The 18,511-nt window shown below is 47.2% G+C and overlaps 1 protein-coding gene across 2 annotated transcripts in view; it reads left to right on the top strand.

The window, feature by feature from the left end:
- The window catches only part of PARN (poly(A)-specific ribonuclease), a 151,103-nt gene extending 137,919 nt beyond the window's left edge, over nt 1-13,184 (top strand). For both annotated transcript variants that reach the window (XM_081297947.1, XM_081297946.1), the window contains 2 exons: nt 4,485-4,666; nt 13,007-13,184. In XM_081297947.1, the coding sequence (XP_081154073.1) occupies nt 4,485-4,666; nt 13,007-13,059 (235 nt within the window). In that variant the 3' untranslated portion in view covers nt 13,060-13,184. The remainder of the gene's footprint in view (nt 1-4,484; nt 4,667-13,006) is intronic.
- The last annotated feature ends 5,327 nt before the right edge of the window (nt 13,185-18,511 follow it).

The raw sequence follows: 18,511 nt of genomic DNA, 5'->3' as shown, positions 1-18,511 counted from the left end.
CTAATGTCGAGGGGTGGATTTGATCAAAAGCACAACTCTTATAATGATACAGAGCGTTCACATCATTCCAGAAAGTTCTGTCATGTTCCACCAGTCCAAACCTGCCTACCCTCCCACCCCCACCATTCTTCTGAAATTTTTTTCTCCATAGATGAGTTTAGTTTTTCTGGAATTTCAAATAAATGGAATTGTGCAATACCCACTCTTTTCTGTGAAGGCTTCATTCACTTAGCAGAATATGTTGGCAATTCATCCGTATGGTTGGATGTATCAGTAATTCCTTATTTTTTAATTGCTGAATTGTATTTCTCTATGAATATGCTCCAGTTTGTTTATCCATTCTCCTTTTGATGGACATCTGTGCTGTTCCCAGTTTCTATTATAAACAAAAAGGATGAGTGACTTGAAGTCCCTTAGGACAGATAAGCAAAGCATTATGGGAAGCATGAAAGGAAAGAAATATTAGACAGGGACTGGTAACATTCTTGGAGGATGTGGTGTTTGAGCAGGCTGGCAGAGAGTAGGGTCCTAGCAGAAACAGTAACAATGTAACCAGAAGTGTGGGTGCATTGGGCCTGATAACCCACAGTGGAATTCACTTGGGTTAGCCTGTATTGGTGCCCGGTAGAAGGGAAGGCGAGGAAAGCAGATTGGGACCCAGCTGATGAGGATCCTGGCTGCTGTGCCAAGCAGTGTGAATTTAGGTTTGTAGCAGAGAGCTGTAGAAGCTTTAGAATTGGGAATATCTTAATCCAATCTCTGCTTTGGAAGAACTTCAGCAATATTTGAAAAAGTGAATTAGAAGGGAAAGGGAGACTGGCTACTTGGGACCCTATTGCAAGTGTCCGGGGGGAGATAGTGTGGGCCCCCAGGGACGGTGGGTGAGGAAAGCTGGATCTGTGACAGGTAGGCATGGAAGGAGTAGGAAGGAGTTCAGGGTGTCTGGAGGTGCTCACCGTGTTGGTGGAATATTGGTTGAGTGAGAGGGCGGACCACTGGAGGAGCAAGGGCTCAGGCTTTGAGGAATGAAGAAGGCTGCATCCACCTCCAGGGCTGAGAGCCTGGGCAGCTGGAGACAGAGTTTTATCGAACAAGACATTTTTGTTAATGGCAGGACATCTTCTGCCTTGTTTTAATAGTCTGATAGTGTATTATTAGTCATGTGGGGGTACACACACCAGCACTCGCTCCACCTCCTTTTCCTCCCTTCCCCTCACCATTCTTTCTTCCCCTTCCTCTCTCTCTCCTTCCCTCTCTCCCTTCATCCTCCCTCTAGCCTTTCCTCCCTCCCTTCCTTCCGTATGTATTGATGTAGATACACAGGTTCCCATTCTTTTCCCAGTAGTTCAGAATTTTTTATTGCCCTTTTATTGTTTTGGTGCTCACACTGTCCTAGATTTAGCCAGTGGGGGGCCCTTTCAGTCTAGTTCCATGGGGCCATGCCCCATCATTTCTTGAAGTGTCTTTTTGGTATTATGAGATATTTCAAATTCATTTTACAGCATCCCAACCCTGGAATGAACCACTTCTTTAAGGACCCTGGTCCCATTTTAGTGGGATGGTAGTAGAAACTAAGATCGAACACTTGTTATACCGCTTGCTACTGGGTTCTCACTCCTCTTGGGGGACAGAGCTGTAAGCTATGTGTATGGATATATACCTATAGATACATGTGTGAACAGACATGTATGTGTACATGTACAAATATGAACATATAAACACATACTTACAGAAATCGCAAGCCCAAACCTGTGTCTCCAGTTCCATCCATCCCACAGGGTTCTCCTTGCCCTCCCGCATTCCAGCTACACCAGCACATTTACTGATTTGTTCAGTACCATATGATGCTCTTTTGTACTTTGGTTTTCCAATTTTTTTTATTGGAAATCACTCCATCCTCATTCTCACTTCCTTAAGGTCTTCATTCTTTTTTGTAACTGTTTGCACGTAATTGATTGTACATACCATAATATATACACCCAGTCTCCTATGCTTAGACATTTAGTCACTTTGCAATATTTTGCAGTTACAAGTTATGCTGTAAAAAATAATGTACATATGTACTTGCATTTTGTGTTTCTGCATTATTGGAGGTGGATCTTTTTAATTCCTAGAAGCAGGACTACTAAACATATTCAGATGTGGTTTTATTAAGTATTGCCACATTTCCCCAGTCTCTCTCACAGTATATCAGCAAGACTGGATATTTTTGCTAATCTAGTGGGTGAGAAACCATATTTCAGTCACTTTATTATGCATCATGAATGGAAGTGAACATCTTTTCACATATTTAAGAAGTGTCTGTGCTTGTGTGCATGTATGTACTTGTAAGAGTGGAGTGAGTTGTTTGTTCATAGCTTTCTCATTTTTCTATGGAGTATTCAGTCTCTTCAGCTTTGAGTTACATATATGTTAGAGACATCAACCCTTTGTCTGTGATATATGTTGCCATTATTTTCTCCTGCTTTATCATTTGTCTTTTTTACTTTGCTCATTACTGCCATGAAAAAGATTTTTACATTTATGAAGTCAAATTTATGAATTATGAGTCACAGTATTAAAAACTTTTTTTCTAGGGCTGAGAGATTAGCTCAGTGGTAGAGCACTTGCCTAGCATGTATGAGGCCCTGGGCTTGATTTAAAAAAAAAAAAAAAAGGAAAGGAAAAAAAAAGCAAGAAAAGAAAAAAAAAACCCTCTTCTAAACTTGACTGGAGGAATTAACTCAAGTTTATTCTAGAACTTGTATAGTTAAGTTTTTCATGTCAGCTCTCATGTCTAGATAGCTGACCCATTGTGCACTTACTCTTCTGCATGGTGTGAAGCATTGGCCTAATTGTATCTTTCCCACTTATCCTCTCATCATGGTAAAGAAGTTCATCTTTGCCCCAGTAATTCAAGATACCACCTTTATCATGCATAGATTTCTGCATGCATTTGGGGCTATTTCTAGACTTTGTATTTCATTAAATATTTTTAATGCCAATGTTTCTGAGTTTTCATTAAATATATATGTCTCAGCAGGCCAGGCACGATGGCACACATCTGTAATCCCAGCAACTTGGCAGGCTGAGGCAGGACCACAAGTTCAAGACTAGCATCAGCAACTTACTGAGGCCCCAAGCAACTTAAAAAGATCCTGTCTCACAATAAAAAATAAAGGGTTAGGGATGTGGTTCAGTGGTTATGTGCTCCTGGGTTGAATCCCCAGTACTAAAAATAAATAAATATATGTCCCAGCAGCCACTAGGTTCCAGAATTTACAATCCAGAGGAATTTTTATGCCTCTTCCCCTTTAAAGAAGAAGAGTGAGTCCATGTTGTTTTCTTACTTACCCTTCTGAGCTTTCTACATTTTCTAAAATCAGCTAAACTTTGATCTGTAGAACACCTTTTTGAAGGCATTATCAGGTTTTCAGCAGTAAACTTTAGCATGAATTTTTAACAGTCCCTCCATTCCCCACAGATATTGCCATTTTCTTCTTAGCCCCTCAAGAAAATGGCTATAAAGCAGGGACACATAAAGCCTGGCCAGCCTACAGAGGGCCGTGCGCCTCAGCCTCTCTTCTGCTTCCTGTAGCTTAGAAGAAGAACAAGGGAAGTAATTTTCTCCTCTTCTTCACAGAAGTGAACTGTCAAGTTCAGAGAAGATGCCACTTTGGGAGTGACCCGGAGCAACTGGAACAACTGGATGGTGGCGTTGTCGTGGGGAATGCTTTTAAGGACTCACTTCCTAGGGAAGCTGATAGGAGTGTGTTCATCTTCTCCCTTTCTCTCATCCTGTGCCCCTCTCTCTGGTCAAATGAAGTAATTTGCACTTAAACAAACGAAACAGATCGATTTTCTTAATAAAAAAAAATCTATTTACAGGACCCATTTAGAAGAGACAGGACTCCCTGCCCATTTGGACTATTTTATCAAGTTATATTTCAGGAAACATATTTTCTTAAAGAAAATCAGAATATATAATCTGATTTAACTTACTATGTCAAATCCTATAAAGCTTAAAAAATGATGCCAGGTTTAATTATAAGTTTAACAAGCCAATGTTTTGGGAGAGAATAGAATTGCATGAAGGTGAGGTGTTTTGTGACTGTTCCGGTTTCCAGCGGGGTAAGAGCAGGTGGACAGGAAAATTCTTCAGTCCTGCTCTGTGTCTTCCCACTTGTCCTGAAGGTAAACCTGCTGCCTTCTGGTTTCAGGAAATCAAAACTGTTCTGGTAGGCAGCTCTCCTCTCCTGTTCTACTCTTCTGCTACAGTCGCTTTGCCATTAAGAACAGCTTAGATCTGTGTGTACCTGTGTACAGCGCAGCAGCGCAGAGCTTCTTCTGACTGACCTTTACCTGAGTTCCTGGGATTTTCCCACGCAGGCAGCAGTTGCCGATTGCTGGTTTGTTGTTCGAGGATTCAGTGCTGAGGCATTTTCACGGCTGGTCTTCCTGCTCCTCTTAACACCTTTCGTGTTGTCCCACTTTTTGCATTTCAGCTTTTCAGCTACCAGCAGAGTCGGAAAGAGAAATCTGAGTCCTAGTCCAGGAGAAGACAGAGTATCGGGGGAGATTTCGGACTCTGAGCTTGAGCAGACAGATTCCTGTGCAGAGTCCCTCTCAGAGGGAAGAAAAAAGGCCAAGAAATTAAAAAGAATGAAGAAGGAGCTTTCTCCAGCAGGTGTGTGTGGGATCTTGCTGAAACCCCAGGGTTGTGTGCTCCTTAACTGCTCTAAAAACCTGTGTTTGGGGGGGAAAGGATAGTAAAACTTTACTTGATGGCAAAGCCACATCGTCTTCCACTGGATCGGGAATTTTTAGGGGCAATGTATTCTAATATGAGGACCCCTAAGAAGCTCTGGTGAGGTCTCATTAAAGTCCGTTTTGATAACCTCACTTCCTGTGGTTTAGAGATTTTGCTGATGTGTTTAGCGTAGCCTCAGTGTTTAAAATGTAACTTGAATTTGCATAGAGCCTACTCCCACGTGTGTTCTTCAGCAGCAGAGTTTACACTCTCCCCAGCAGAGCCGCAGGCAACCTGGATTTCTCTCATAAGCAGAATTATATAAGAAGCCAGGAAATAGGAAATCGGCACGTGTCGAGAGCCCACTCCGTGCCAGACACTGTAGCAGGCGCCTTCTCTCCTCACTTGATGTTCACCACCCTGAGGTGAGGAATCATCGGGGTTAGTGATACAGATGTCTGCCTGCCTCCAAGTGGTAAGAAGCTCTCAGAAACTGCAGCTGCAAGAAGCAGAGCCCAGGAGAACCAGCCTGCCAGAGCCTCACCCCAGATCCTCTCCACCCCAGACCCGCCAGGGCCACATCCTAACACACTCTGGGGCTCACAGACCCTCCACAGGCTAAAGGAAGGGCCTGGAGCAGCTTCTTGTCAGCCATTCCCTGCTGCTGAGGGACATGGTCAGGCAGCAGTGACAGGAGCCGTAGACACTGCTTCCTCATGGCCTGCCTGATACTCTTCCTTTGGAATCTGTGAGGTACTCATTGTCCATGTTACAATTGAGAAAACAGAGACCCAGAGGGTATGTGACTTGTCCAAGGTCACAGAGCCCTTGACCTGTCCTGCGGGGACCATGTTGTGTACTCAGGGTAAGAGAGATGTGGCCTAGACGCAGTTATCATTCTCCTTTGTTTCACGATGACAGTTGCCCCGGTTAGCAGCTCTAACAGTCAAATCAAAGGAAGGCAGAGTCAGGCGCTGGAACTTGACGCATACCCACGCTAAGAATTCCCTTTGTTTTAATTAATTCCTTTTTTGCACATGGCCTGATCTGACTGCAGTGAGCTTTCTGAGCCTCGTTGATATTAATGAAGTCACAGAAGCAGCAGAAGTATTGCATGTTTTTTATACATTAGGCTGAAGCTTAGTTTTAACAGAAAAACTCTTGGTTGAGGCCTCAACTATATATTTTAGCAGTTCCCTTGAACCTGGGCCTCACACTTTACTTGCCTCCCCTCCTTTCCCTCAAATGAGTTTTGAGAAGCTTTTAATCTATAGCCTCTGTGATCTTCAGATTTGGTACCTCGTTACCATTGCCATGCTATATCAAAAAAGTCATGCATTAAATGGTAGCCTGGCCTTTAGAGACCACCCTGAGCAAGTCTTGCCCTTGTTCCTGTCCTTGATAGCTCCATTCCTCATGCATTGTTCAGTTTCTCTTTTCTTAGTCACAGCCTTTTGTTTTTTCTTTTATTTTTTTTAATTTTTTTTTAGTTGTAGATGGACAAATACCTTTATTTTGTTTATTAATTTTTTTATGCGGTGCTGAGGATCAAACCCAGAACCCCAAACGTGCTAGGCAAGGCTCTACCGCTGAGCCACACCCCAGCCCCAAGCCTTTTGTTTTTCTATACCACCATAATTTAAAAAATATTAAAATACTCAATAATAGAATGAATGAATAGATTAGTCTCTTTTGTAGTTTTTATCATTTTAAGTAAAAACTTTCTATAAGTTATTTAGGGTTTTGAACTTATAATACTGTAATAAAATAGGGTTTTTCCCCCTTCCCATTGACAGTAAAGCTGTCACTCACAAAAGATTTGAGCTTAAAAAAAAATTATAGATTTTGTACATCTTCGTCAGTACTGCTGAAAGGGAAAGAGCAAGGGAGATTGAGCAAGAGAGCTTGGGATGACTGGATTTTCTTCTGGAGCACCATCCACCCAGAATGGCCTTTGGACGGTGCAAGTGGACATTGAGTGGCCCCTCCCTGATTTGTTTTAAGCATCTCTGCAGGACGCAGAGGACAGACCTGTGACTCAACCAGGCTTGCTCGCTCAGTTCCTTGACTGGAAGGCCTGTGAGTGGGCACACCCTTGTCCCCGGTGAGGTCTTTTTTATTTTTATGTGGTGCTGAGGGTTGAACACAGTGCCTCACATTCTCTAGGCAGTTACTGTACCACTAAGATACGACCCCAGTCTCCAGTGAGGTCCGTGTTACACCTGTAGAGGTATTTGGAGTGTACCAGGGATGGGAGGCCATGCTCAGGAGCTGCAGAGTGTCTAATGAAAGTGGCCCGAGCCTTGGCTATGAGCTTCAGTACTCAGGGAGCAAGCTGAGGGCCTCAGGTGGCTCACCAGGGTGTTAGGTATGGAGGACACGAGAGGGAAAGTGGACAGGGCCCGCCTGTGGGGATTTCTGATTTTCCAAGGAATAAGCAAAGGCAAGGAAAATGGAATGTGGTGTGCTGTAGCAATCCTGAGCAATTCAGCTCAGGAAATGTCACACAAAAGTATCATATTCTTAGACATTCTGATGTGTAAGCTGCACAGAGTTAGTGACTAGATCCCTTTGCAGATAACAAAATGACCTAAGTAGAGAAATGACCATTTATTGGGTTTATATTATGTGCTAGATAATGTGGTAGAAGCATCCTTTATTATCTTGGGTAGTCCTTATAAACACACAACAAGGCCTAGAGGTCATTATTGCCCAGGTACAGAGAGGAAAGTGAGGCTCAGAGTATTGCAACTTGCAGAGTCAAACCACCAAGCTCAAACTTGCAGGGCTGTCTGCCTCCAGAGCTCACACCCTGAGTGGCTCTGTGGGGGGTCAGATTTATCCAGATGTAGAGGAGACCATGTCTCTAAATAGGTGAATACTCCTTGCAGCTCTTCTGCATCACAGACCAGCCAGCCTGGACTTCCACATGATAAAGTTGCCCCGTAAAAGCCCAGATGACCAATCCCTTTGGGGGACTTCTATTATATATCTATTATATATTTATTATATGCTTAGCAAATACTTTTCTCTCAAATGTGGTTGTTTCAATTGTGTTCTCAAAAAGCAAATGTCAGTGCAGGTCTCCCCCTTGTGTCTATCATGATGAGTGGTGATTGGTAGTGCCAGCCGCTGCCCCTCTGAGCAGTGTTAGATATGTTCTCTATTGGTACATAAAGGGTGAGGACTGCATGCCATTTATGCTGGAATGAACTGTCTGGGAGATGTGGTCGCTTTCCCAGGTCAAGTTAAATGATGGGTTTCCATAATATGCTTGTTCTGCTGTGTTTGGTGTTGCCAGGGCCCAGAGAAACATCAGCCTCAGTTCTCCCTTTCCTCTCCAGGAAGTCAAAGCTACCATGGTGGGCAGAACATGTAGGGCAGTCCACTAGCTGGAGGTTCCAGCAGCACCTAGTTAGAGTGTCTACAGAGGTGGCCCATAGGAACACCCACTGACATCCATGGTCATTCCCTGTCTTGCAAAGAGACACTGAGCCAGGTCTTTCCTGCACCCCATGCCCCCCGCACTTTGAAATACAGCACATCAGACCTTTACATGTTTGCCAAGAACCATGAGTTCTGTTGGAGTCTTGACTAATCCTGTTAACTTTTCAAGCTTAAACCCTGATGGTTACAGTATAAAAATTGGGAATCTACTTAGAGCAGCAATCTTCTCATGCTATTACAGGTCTCATTAAAGTAAAAAATGACATCTACAGTTGCAGCTGACAAGTCACCTGAGAGGCCAGGCTACAGACATCCAGCTACCTCCAAGGAACCTTTTAATATAGCTATGTTAAAATGTAGTTTCACCCAGGGACATGGTGCACACCTGTAATCCCAGGTACTGGGAAGCTAAGGCAGGAGGATCACAAGTTCAAGGACAGCCTGGGCAACTTAGCAAGACCGTATCTCAAAAATGAAACACTAAAAGGGCTGGGGGTGGGGAGGAGTGACTCAGTGGTAAAGCACTTGCCTAGCATGTGTGAAGCCCTGGGTTCCATTCCTAGTACCACAGAAAAAGTTTTCAGCTTACACATGGCATAGGAGGTGGGTGCTGGGCTCGAGAGACAGCCTGCTGTGTGCAGGTCTGGGTCCTCTGTTCCCCCTGGCAACTTAGGAAAGCTTCCCTTCACCGCCCGCCTTCTCCCTCTTGAGCATCTCCTTGTGCGTGGCTCCCCAGAGGGTCTTCCATAACAAGTGGTTGGACTCACCTGTGGTTTTGCTGAGTGTCCCGTTCTACAGTATGTACCCTGTTTTTTCCCTGTTAGAAAATCTTGGTCAAATAATTTTAATATAATATTTCATATTAAGACACTTGATTTTTTTGTTTGTTTTTTGAGATGGGATCTTGCTACATTGCTCAGGCTGGTCTCTACCTTCACAGGCTCTAGTGCCCCCCAAGTAGCCTCCCCCAAATCCTTGCTGGCTCCTCTTAAACATCATTCCTAACAGGGTCTGCTTTATTAAGATACTTTGTATCTAATAAGAGTCATGGCTTTTAAGGACTGGGGATTGTGGCTCAGTGGGAAACACTTGCCTACCATGCGTGGGGCCCAGGAGTCATCTCCTGCACCGCTGTCAAGTCATCCCTTGCAGGGATGCAGTTGGATGAGTTTGCACGATGTGTATATCATGTGGCCGCTGCAGTGCTTGAGATCTAGAGCAGGTCTGTCATTCCAGGAATTCCCCAGTCCCCTGTAGCCAGCCCTTACCTAGACCCCAAGACCTGGAACACTGGTTGGTGGGCTGCCACGTGGTGCTGCCTCCCGAGGAGTCACACAGGAGGCAGCCTTTCTTCTCTTCCTTCAGCTTCTTTGATTCAGCAGGTGCATCTGAGACCCGTGCTGTAGTGTGCATCGTTACTCCATTCCCGAGTCTCACTCCATCTTAAGGATGCGTTGCTGTTTGCTACCCTTCCCCAGTGGAAAGACATGCAGTTCCTTGCCAGTTTTTTGGCAACTAAGAATTAAGTGCCTCTACTCATCTGCCCACAGGTTTTTGTATGAACTAAGCTTTCATTTCCTTTGGCTAAATCCCTAAATACCCAAAAGTGGAATTGCTGGATCACATGGTAACTGTATATTAACTTTGTAAGAAGCTGACACACAGTTTTCCAAGTGGCTGCACCATTTTACCTTTCCACCAGCCGGGTACCAGGGTTCAGCCACCAGTCCTCAGCACTGCCCTTTTTTGGTTGCTTTTTAGGCATTCTGATGGGTGGGTGATGGCCCCGTGTGCGACTTTGGTTTGTACTTCCCTAACGACTGACTTAGCATCTTCTTCCATGATTTGCCATCCACGTCTCGCGTCTTTGGTGAAATGTCTGTTCAGATCTTTGACCCATCTTTTCCATTGGGTTGTCTGTTTTCTTCTAACTTTTAAGTGTTCTTTATAGATTCTGGATACCAGTTTTCTTGAATGTTTTCCAGATGTTTTCTTCCAGGCTTTTCATTCATTAACAGTGTCTTTTAAAAAGTAGAATTTAAGTTTCATATAGTACAGTGTATCAGGGTTTTTCTTAGATTATCCTTTCTGGTGCCAGATCTTTATTGTCCTGGGTAGTCCGTATGGACACACAGTAAGACATTATAACATGCAGAGGTCATTATTCCCCATTCACAGGGAGGGAACTGAGAGGCTCATGGGGTTACAAAGTCAAACCATGAAGCTCGCATGTGCAGGGCTGTCTGGCTCCAAAGTTCATTAAATCTGTGCACGACTCTCAGTTGCAAAGATGTTTCCAGTGTTTTCTCACAGTAGTTTTCTAGTTTCAGGCTTTATATTTAAATGTATGGCCTGTGTTAATCTTGTATATAATGCGTGGTGTGTAGTAAGGTCCACTAATAGTGGGAGGCAGATGCCCTTCAGTATCTGCTAAAAGAAAAACGATTTCTAAATGATTCTTTGCACTCTAAATAAAACAGGGCTATGAAAATGTGTTTTCTAGAAAACTGACTGTCGCGCCTCACGCACTAGCTCTGAGATAGATCCCTTGTTAGTCTGTGGCTCTCCTTTTCTGGAAGGTTCTGGAAAGAACACACAGTGACCTTCAGCTCTCTGGTCTGGGTCTCCTTTAGGCAAAGAAAACTAGCCTGTTTTTGACTTCTGGCTCTCAGTTTCCTGGGACACAGCCATGTTAAATGTTGGACCACTTTCTCCACAAGGGGAAGGGAAAACCTACCTTTGGGCTGTGGTTATGGCTCAGCGGCAACGTGCTTGCCCCACATGTGTGAGGCAATGGGTTTGATCCTAAGCACCACATATAAATAAATGAAATAAAGTTCCATTGACAACTAAAAAATATTAAAAAAAAAAAAAAAGCCTACCTTTAGCTGGGCATGGTGGCACACACCTGTAATCCCAGCAGCTTAGGAGGCTGAGGCAGGAGGACTGTGAGCTCAAAGCCAGCCTTAGCAAAAATGAGGCGCTAAGCAACTCAGCAAGACCCTGTCTCTAAATGAAATACAAAATAAGGCTGGGGGTGTGGCTCGGTGGTCGAGTGCCCTTGGGTTCAATCCCCAGTACCAAAAAAAAAACCCCTTCCTTTGCTGTGTAGCAGCCTTGAGTGGCAGGCACGGGGTCCCTGATGCAGGTGAGGCAGTGAGACTTGTTCAGAGCAGCCCAGATGGAGCGTGGTTGGGCCCTGGCCTCACTCCAGAGCTTTTGCTCCTTCCACCCTTTCTGACTCGGTCCTCACAGAGTGCCCCCACGGGAGCCATGGCTCGCAGCCATACTCACACACGCCACAACTAACGGCAGGTGCACATTGCGAGGATTACACTGAAGTTGCTTTTAGCAGTTTGTCTTCTTTTTCCTTCTCAGCTGGTTTTAGTTTACTTGGGTTCCCCACTTTTGGCTCTGCAGCGCTTACCTCTGAATGGCTACTCAGCTACTGCAGTGTTTCTTTGATAGGTGAATTTTTAAGATGTGCTTATTGATGTGTCCTCTGGTACCTATGGTGTGTTTAATTGTTCTGACGAGAGGGCGCTTTCTAAAAAATCATCTTTTTCCTTTGCTAACTGGCTTGTGAGCCTTCACATGGATCATCTCTCTGCTCATCTCCGCTTCTCAGGAGTAGTCCTGTTGGCTGCATCAGGGGTCCCAGGACACACACGTTCACACAGCCGAGAGACCCAAGCCAGGGCACTGCAGGTTGTCCTTCCCGCTCTCCTCATCCGGACTCTCTGGGTCCTACTGCAGTAGTGATGTGGAGGGGGTTCTCGTGGAGGGATTCTCTTCCTGTCATTGCATGCGCTTCCACCTCCTCGTTCTCAGGCCTCTCCATGTGGACTGAAGCCCCCTCCTGCTTCTTGGGACACTCTGTGTTCAATAGTCTCTGCATTTAAGGTACCATCAAGACGACTCTCCCTTAGGGGAGCATTAACAGCTGGGAGAGAGGCTCTGCTGGTGTTCTCTGCCACCCTATGGAATGGTTCAGCCACACGTGGCAGCCCCTGTACAGCCAGCCGGGCTTCAGAGCCTGCATGGCCCTGGCCCAGCCCACCTGTTTTGTGCCCTCCTCTGCCCCCACTGCTGTTGCAGAAAGTGGCATGATGGGAAAGAAGGGCTCTGACTCAGGGTGAGACTCGGTAACTGAAGAGATCTCTTCAACCCCAGAGGAGGACCTTAGCCAACTCTGTTGACCTTGGAAAGGCTACAGTTGCTCCTGCCGTTTTCGAATCTCTGGACCCCACTGACAGGCTTCCCTCCACCCTGTCTTGCCCCTTCTCCCCCAAGTACCAGCTGCACCACCAAACTGAGAAGCTCAGGCTCCTGGGGCAGCGGCAGGGACCTCCTCTCAGCCTCCTCTCACACCTCCTCTCAGCCACTTCTCAGCTGTGCGAGAGCTATCATGTCCCTGCCCCTGAGTGTGTTCTTGCCTCTGTAACAAGCGTTTATCAATCAGTAGCACCATGGTGGGCTTTTGTGAAGATAACATGAAGTAAGTGCCCAGCATGGTGCTAGTAAAGAATGCAGTGTGCGTGCACAAGGGAGAGGTGCTTTGCGCATCCGCCCACTGTAAATCTTCTGTAAGACCAGTAAACAGGCGGCCATGCTGGGAGAGCAGAAGGTTCACTGCCCTCCTGTGACTGTGATGTTTCTGTGGCTTTGCCTGTACTTGCTGGGCACTGGGCTCCACAGCCAGGACCCATCTATGCACTTCGAAGCCGTGTTCGCTGTACAGCGGCCCCACCCTGCTCAACCAAGGGAGTGGCGCAGGGTGCGCTGCCTCCATGCTCGCCCCCACTTATGCTCTTTTCTCTTTCCTACCAGGGACCACTGAAGACAGCCCCGCTAAGCTCTTTGAAGTTCCTGACACGTGGTAACCAAGACCCGAGGGGCACACTGCTGGTGCTGTCCTGAGGAAGAGCGGCGGCACCTCTGAAGCCATGCTGTACTTACCTTAATAAAACGTGCTGTGGGAGGGTCGAAGCCCCCGTGTCTCCTGAAAGACCAGCTTTTATCTTTGTGGCCATCTTTCTCCTTTTCCTTTTTTAATCTAAACTAACTGTTGACAACATCACGGTTGTAGGCTGTCACAGATGTGTGCATCGTTAACCAGCTAATCATCTAGTACTCACGTGCCACCTTTCCTGGCACGAGCTCCACCAGGTGTCCAGGACTCACCTGAGGGAGGTGGCTGTGAGAGAGCTGACATGCGGGTCCTCTGGTCATGGCCTGGGTTCGGCACTCCTGCTTGGAGAGGTGCTCCTCAGTCCTCTGCTACCCAGGTGGCAGGGCATTGCAGGTCATGGTCAGCGTCCTGCTGCATCGAGCGGTTGTGGGTCCCTGCTTCCCCATAGCTTCCCCATAGCTGCCTGAACCCAGGAAGCGCTTGGGCCTCTCTTTCTGGCAGAAAGACAGCGTGGACCCATGAAGGAGCGTGGGGACTGCCCAACTGCTATTTTTCTGAAGATCTGAGTTTCTGTTGGGGGGTGTCCAAGTAAAAGGTCATTTCTGTTCTTACATAGTGCCTCGTGCGCCTTGCGGTGTCTTCGCCTGTCTTTCCCGCTTCTATGTCTGTGTTTGGGGTGCGGTGGCCTGTGTGCGGACGTGTGTGAGTGAAATTCATGGCAAATCAAACACATGTAGCAGCCTATTATGTGAACAGATCGCAGCAGCAGCAAAACACCCCGGATCTCTCTCAGTAGATCTGCTTTCAATAGATCATTGTTAGATATTTAACATTTTTGTATTGTGGAAATAAAAATAAAAAATGTATTTCCAAAAGATAAAATTAAAGAAATTTTCATAGAACCCTGGTTCTTTCCATTTTCCTTGTAGTAGTGAACACCATATTCTCTCTCTGTGCATAGATAGATGTGTTCCTTACCTTTGAAGAGATCTGGCCACTGACCCAGGTGTTTAGGGATCTTCTTTTTCTTTTTTTACCTCTAACCCCTGCACCATGCCTGATCTGAGCCCTGGTGGTCACTGGCCATGGCCTAGGAGGGTGGGAGGAATCCCAACACACATGGAAGTCCATGGCGTTATGCAGCTTCAGGGGTATAAGACCTTTCCCTGGTGGAAAGCCTCAACCTTCCTTCCCAGCTCACTCCCTTCCCCTGGGGTTTTGTAGCTACAGAGTTATAAACTAGACCTGGCCGGAACAAGCAGGTGTCCACCCATTTGTCCACCCCTTCCACAGCTGCTGCTCACAGGTCAGTGGGGAAGACGGTGAGTTGAGGAATCTGGGAGAGGCTTATGGAGCAACTGTGTCCTTTAAACTTATAGGTAGGAACAGGTAATGCCCCATGCTTCTCTTTAAAAAGAAAACGAAGGGCAACTGTCCAAAGACTGTGGGTGGCATTTGTATGGAGAGGAGCGTGCCCGTTTGGTGCCCTTGTGCTCGGTAAGTCTCACGTGGGAGGGGACGGAAAGCCCTTGCCCTAAGGTAAGGAAAGTGAGTCATACCCTGAAGCCCACTGAGAGTAGGCACCATGCTCCCTGCTCAGGCTAACCCCTGCCACTCATCTAGAGAGGAGCTTGGCAGTTGGGGGAGTGCTTTCTAGAGAGGGCACGTGCTCAGAGCCCGCAGAGCTGTTTGCTTCCAAGTTCAGCCTCTGTTCTTGGACATGTCACTTACCCTCTCTGACCTTAAGCTTCCTGCTTCTGAAAGTCAGGACAGTAAACCATATTCTGTCAGTTGGAGTGGACGTGGCATAGTCCCTGGAATGTGGCTTAGAATTAAGTGCTGGGTGCACCCCTCACATGTGCCTTACCCACTTTCCCAGCTGCATCAGATGGCCCAGTGGACTGGGTCAGTCCTTCCCCTCTGTACCTACACACGGGTGTTCTCCATGACACAGTGGGTGTAACCGTGGGGAGGTTCTTCTGCTTCTTGACTCAGGCCCGTGGCACATTGTTGATGGGGCTGTGCTTTGGGACTGGCCTGGAGTGGGCGCCTCTGTGTGTTCTTGGGAGTTGGAGGCTGAACGCTGGCTTCGCCCATCCTTGTAGCTTTGCACTGGCTCAGTCCCCACCCCATGGATCATTATGGAGATGTTCAGACGTACAGAGGCTTGCTCAGTGAGCACTGTGTACCTGGACTGTGTGGTCACCGGCTTGCTCAATTTTCTTGTTGTATTCAGCCATCCCGCTAGCCATCGATTTGTCTTGTTTTTTGATGCATTTCTAAGTTGCAAATGTCAGCATCCCCCTCAACACTTCCTAGAGTTTCATATTTATTTATATCTGGGGGTTTGTGGGGATCAAATTGGTAGTGGAATACTCAACTCAATTTTAAGTGTACCATTTGGTAAATGACCAATGAACGTAATCCCATCTATCCGTCCAGGTGCAGAGTGTTACTGAGAGGCCAGCATCGTTCCTTCTGTCTCTTCCTAGTCAATCCCTCCCACCCCTAGGAGCAACCAACCACAGATGTGCATTTTTCCCCCACAGATTAACCTTTTCTAGAACTTCATGGAAACAGAACCAGAGAGTCCATACTCACGATGGTAGAAACAGGGGCTGGGGGTGTAGTTTAGTGGGAGAGCCCAGCTTGTCTAGCATGCCCTGGGTTTGAGCCCCAGTGCCCATGCACACCAATAACCTGAGGTGCAGGCCTTTCTCAGCACGCTGTGAGACTCACCATGTGTGCAAGATTCTAGTTCCTCTTCATTTTTGCTTATCCATATGCCAGTTTTATGGGTTTGATGGCACACGCCTGTAATCCCAGTAACTCTGGAGGCTGAGGCAGGAGGATCTCAAATTCAAGGCCTGCCTGGGCAATTTAGTGATATCCTATCTCAATAAATTCAAAAGGCTGGGGATGTAGCTCAGTAGTAGAGAATGTCTGGGTTCAGCTCCCAGTACTGTAGTAAAAAAAAAAAAAAAAAAGCTGTTATTAATGCTGAACAGCAAGAGGGGCCTCAATCCTGTGGGTGCAGTTCCCACATGGACAGTTTGAAGCACCTCTCCTGACCTTCTGGAGGAAAACGCTCCGACACTTGGTTGCTGCCAAAGCTGAGCCACCCTCTCCTGGCCCATGAAACCAGTGAGTATTAAAAATAGTTCGATTTTTTTGGAGAACTTTGTATTCAATCTCATGACTCAAGTTTCATTACTTCACCTGAAGTCCTTTCCTGCATGGTCCATGGAGTAAACAGTACATCTGATGTTGTCGAGGAGGGGAACAGAATCCCTGAAGGCCAGTTCGTGTCTCTGCTGGTGGGCAGCCACCCTTTGCTGCAGGTTATCTGGGCCCTGTAACAGGGTTCAGTTTGTCTTTGGCCACTTGTCTATTTCTATCTCTGCTTCTTGCTTTTTCTAGTCATGTGGTTGAACTTGAATTTGAGAAAGCTCTTCATGCCGACTGGGCCTGCAGAAAAACGCTACAGGTTCACCAGCTGAAAGGGTCATTTTAAATGCACGTGTTTTAGGTAAGATAACTCTTGTCCAAAAAGAGAGGACGGCAAAAAAAGAGCTCTTTGTTATTTTTATTGGGGGGCGGGGGGGGGCACTGATTCACAAGATGAGGAGATCCTCATGCTGATCTTTTTAGAAGTGAGAACATAGGGAAATACAGACCTGAGAGTGTGAGGCCAGTAGCCCTGCAAGTGTGGACTTGTGCAGAGACTACGAGGAGGGAGTCTGCTTCCATGCCAGGCCCGTGCCACTTTTCCCTGGAAACGTCTTGCCATCATTCCAATACCAGCCAGAGAACAGCTGCCAGCCTCTGGGCACTTGCCTCTTCCTGCAGAAGAGGGGCAGGGGACACGGCTGTCCCACCCAGTTGCCCCTGCAAATGTTCTCAGCCAGCAGTGGGCTCTGTCACTGGCAGGGCTTCATCGGGCAGTGGCCAGCCTGCCCACGACACCTGGACTAATGCGTGGGTGAGGAGGGGAGGCGGGTCTCTACCCAGCTCCCCTGTGTGCCACGCGCTTCCTTGATCCATGGTGACATCTGGCAAAGGCAGGGTAGAAGGTGTGCTGGGTGCTTCTGCTGCTTCACAAGCCTCCATTTCAAGGTTCCCAGTTGATCTTATCTCACCTGGGTGGGTGGGTGATCCCCAAGTCCTCGGGTCCTGATTGGCCGGTGGCACAGAAGCCCCGCCTTACAGAGCCTCAGAGCCTCGTTCTCACCTTTTCCATTTGCTCTTTCCCTCTTGGGCTCCGTGGCCAGGAGCGTCCTGAAAGAGTTTCCATGCAGGGGCAGCGCCCGGCCTCTGGACTCCACGGCTGCACAGATCTGAGCTGGGGCCTGCCTGCTGTGTGCGCCTCAGGACTCTGCCTGGCCCCAGTCTCCCCATCTGTCACGTACCAGGCCAGCCCCGCCCCAGGAGAGGGCAGGAAGCCCCCACAGGGCACCAGCGCCTGGATCCCACCTGGGCCTCTTCAGTGGGAGCACCAAGTGATACCTCCTCCTTGAAAACCAGGCCCCTTCTCTCCAGAACTTTCCCTGTTAAAATAAACTCACCCTCTAAGACATAAACCTTGCTTCTGAGGGTCACCATTCCTCTCTACTCCACTGTGGTTCTTCAGAAGTAGGAAACACGTTGGGGGGTTTATTCTATTCTAAGCACTTGACACTGTTTTCAAGCACAGGGACCATGATTCCCATTCAAAGATACAACTGAAGCTTGCACGAGCTCAGTAACTTGCCCTGGAGGTCACAGTCAGTGGCAGAGCTGGAATTCAAACCTCAGGATGTGCAACAACGATGCCAGGTGCCTAACGATGATTGGACACTGCCATCCGTGGGCAGACGTCACAGGGCAGAGGGACAGTGACATGGGGGAGGGAGAAGTGCTGAGCCTGTCCTGTGTACCTCAGGAGTCAGGGCTCTGGGTTGACACCAGACTCCCCTCTTCTCATTCCCTCCCCCTCAGCTCGGGGAACTGAGAGTCACACACACACACCTGCAGCCTCCCCTCCCCTCTGAGGGCTCAGTCCTGTCCTCAGAGGCTTCCTGGAAGCATCTGGGGACAGAGACATTCTGAAGGCTCCTGATCTGTATTGCCAGATTGCTCTCGAATCCAGACACCTGCCAGAGGGGCTCCAGACCCCGAGATCACTCTCCAAATGCCCATCTCGAAAGCCAACTAATGATCTCAACCACAGAGAAGTCCCAGTGTTGGTTCACAGAACAGCAGGGTAACTAGTTCACATCAGTTTATTAGGTGTCACGTCAGGAACTACGAGAGAAGAGTCCAAAGCTCCCAACAGGAAGGAATGATGAATGTTTATGGACATGGAAATGATAATCACCCTGATCTGATCATCGTATTCATTTATCAAATTATTGAACTGTTCCTCATAAACAGGAATTAAAATC

This window comes from Spermophilus citellus, assembly GCF_964194105.1.
Source record: "Spermophilus citellus genome assembly, chromosome: 6".
NCBI classification, from domain to species: domain Eukaryota; kingdom Metazoa; phylum Chordata; class Mammalia; order Rodentia; family Sciuridae; genus Spermophilus; species Spermophilus citellus.
Note: the sequence above shows the minus strand (reverse complement) of the source record. Positions and strands in the feature narration are given on the sequence as shown.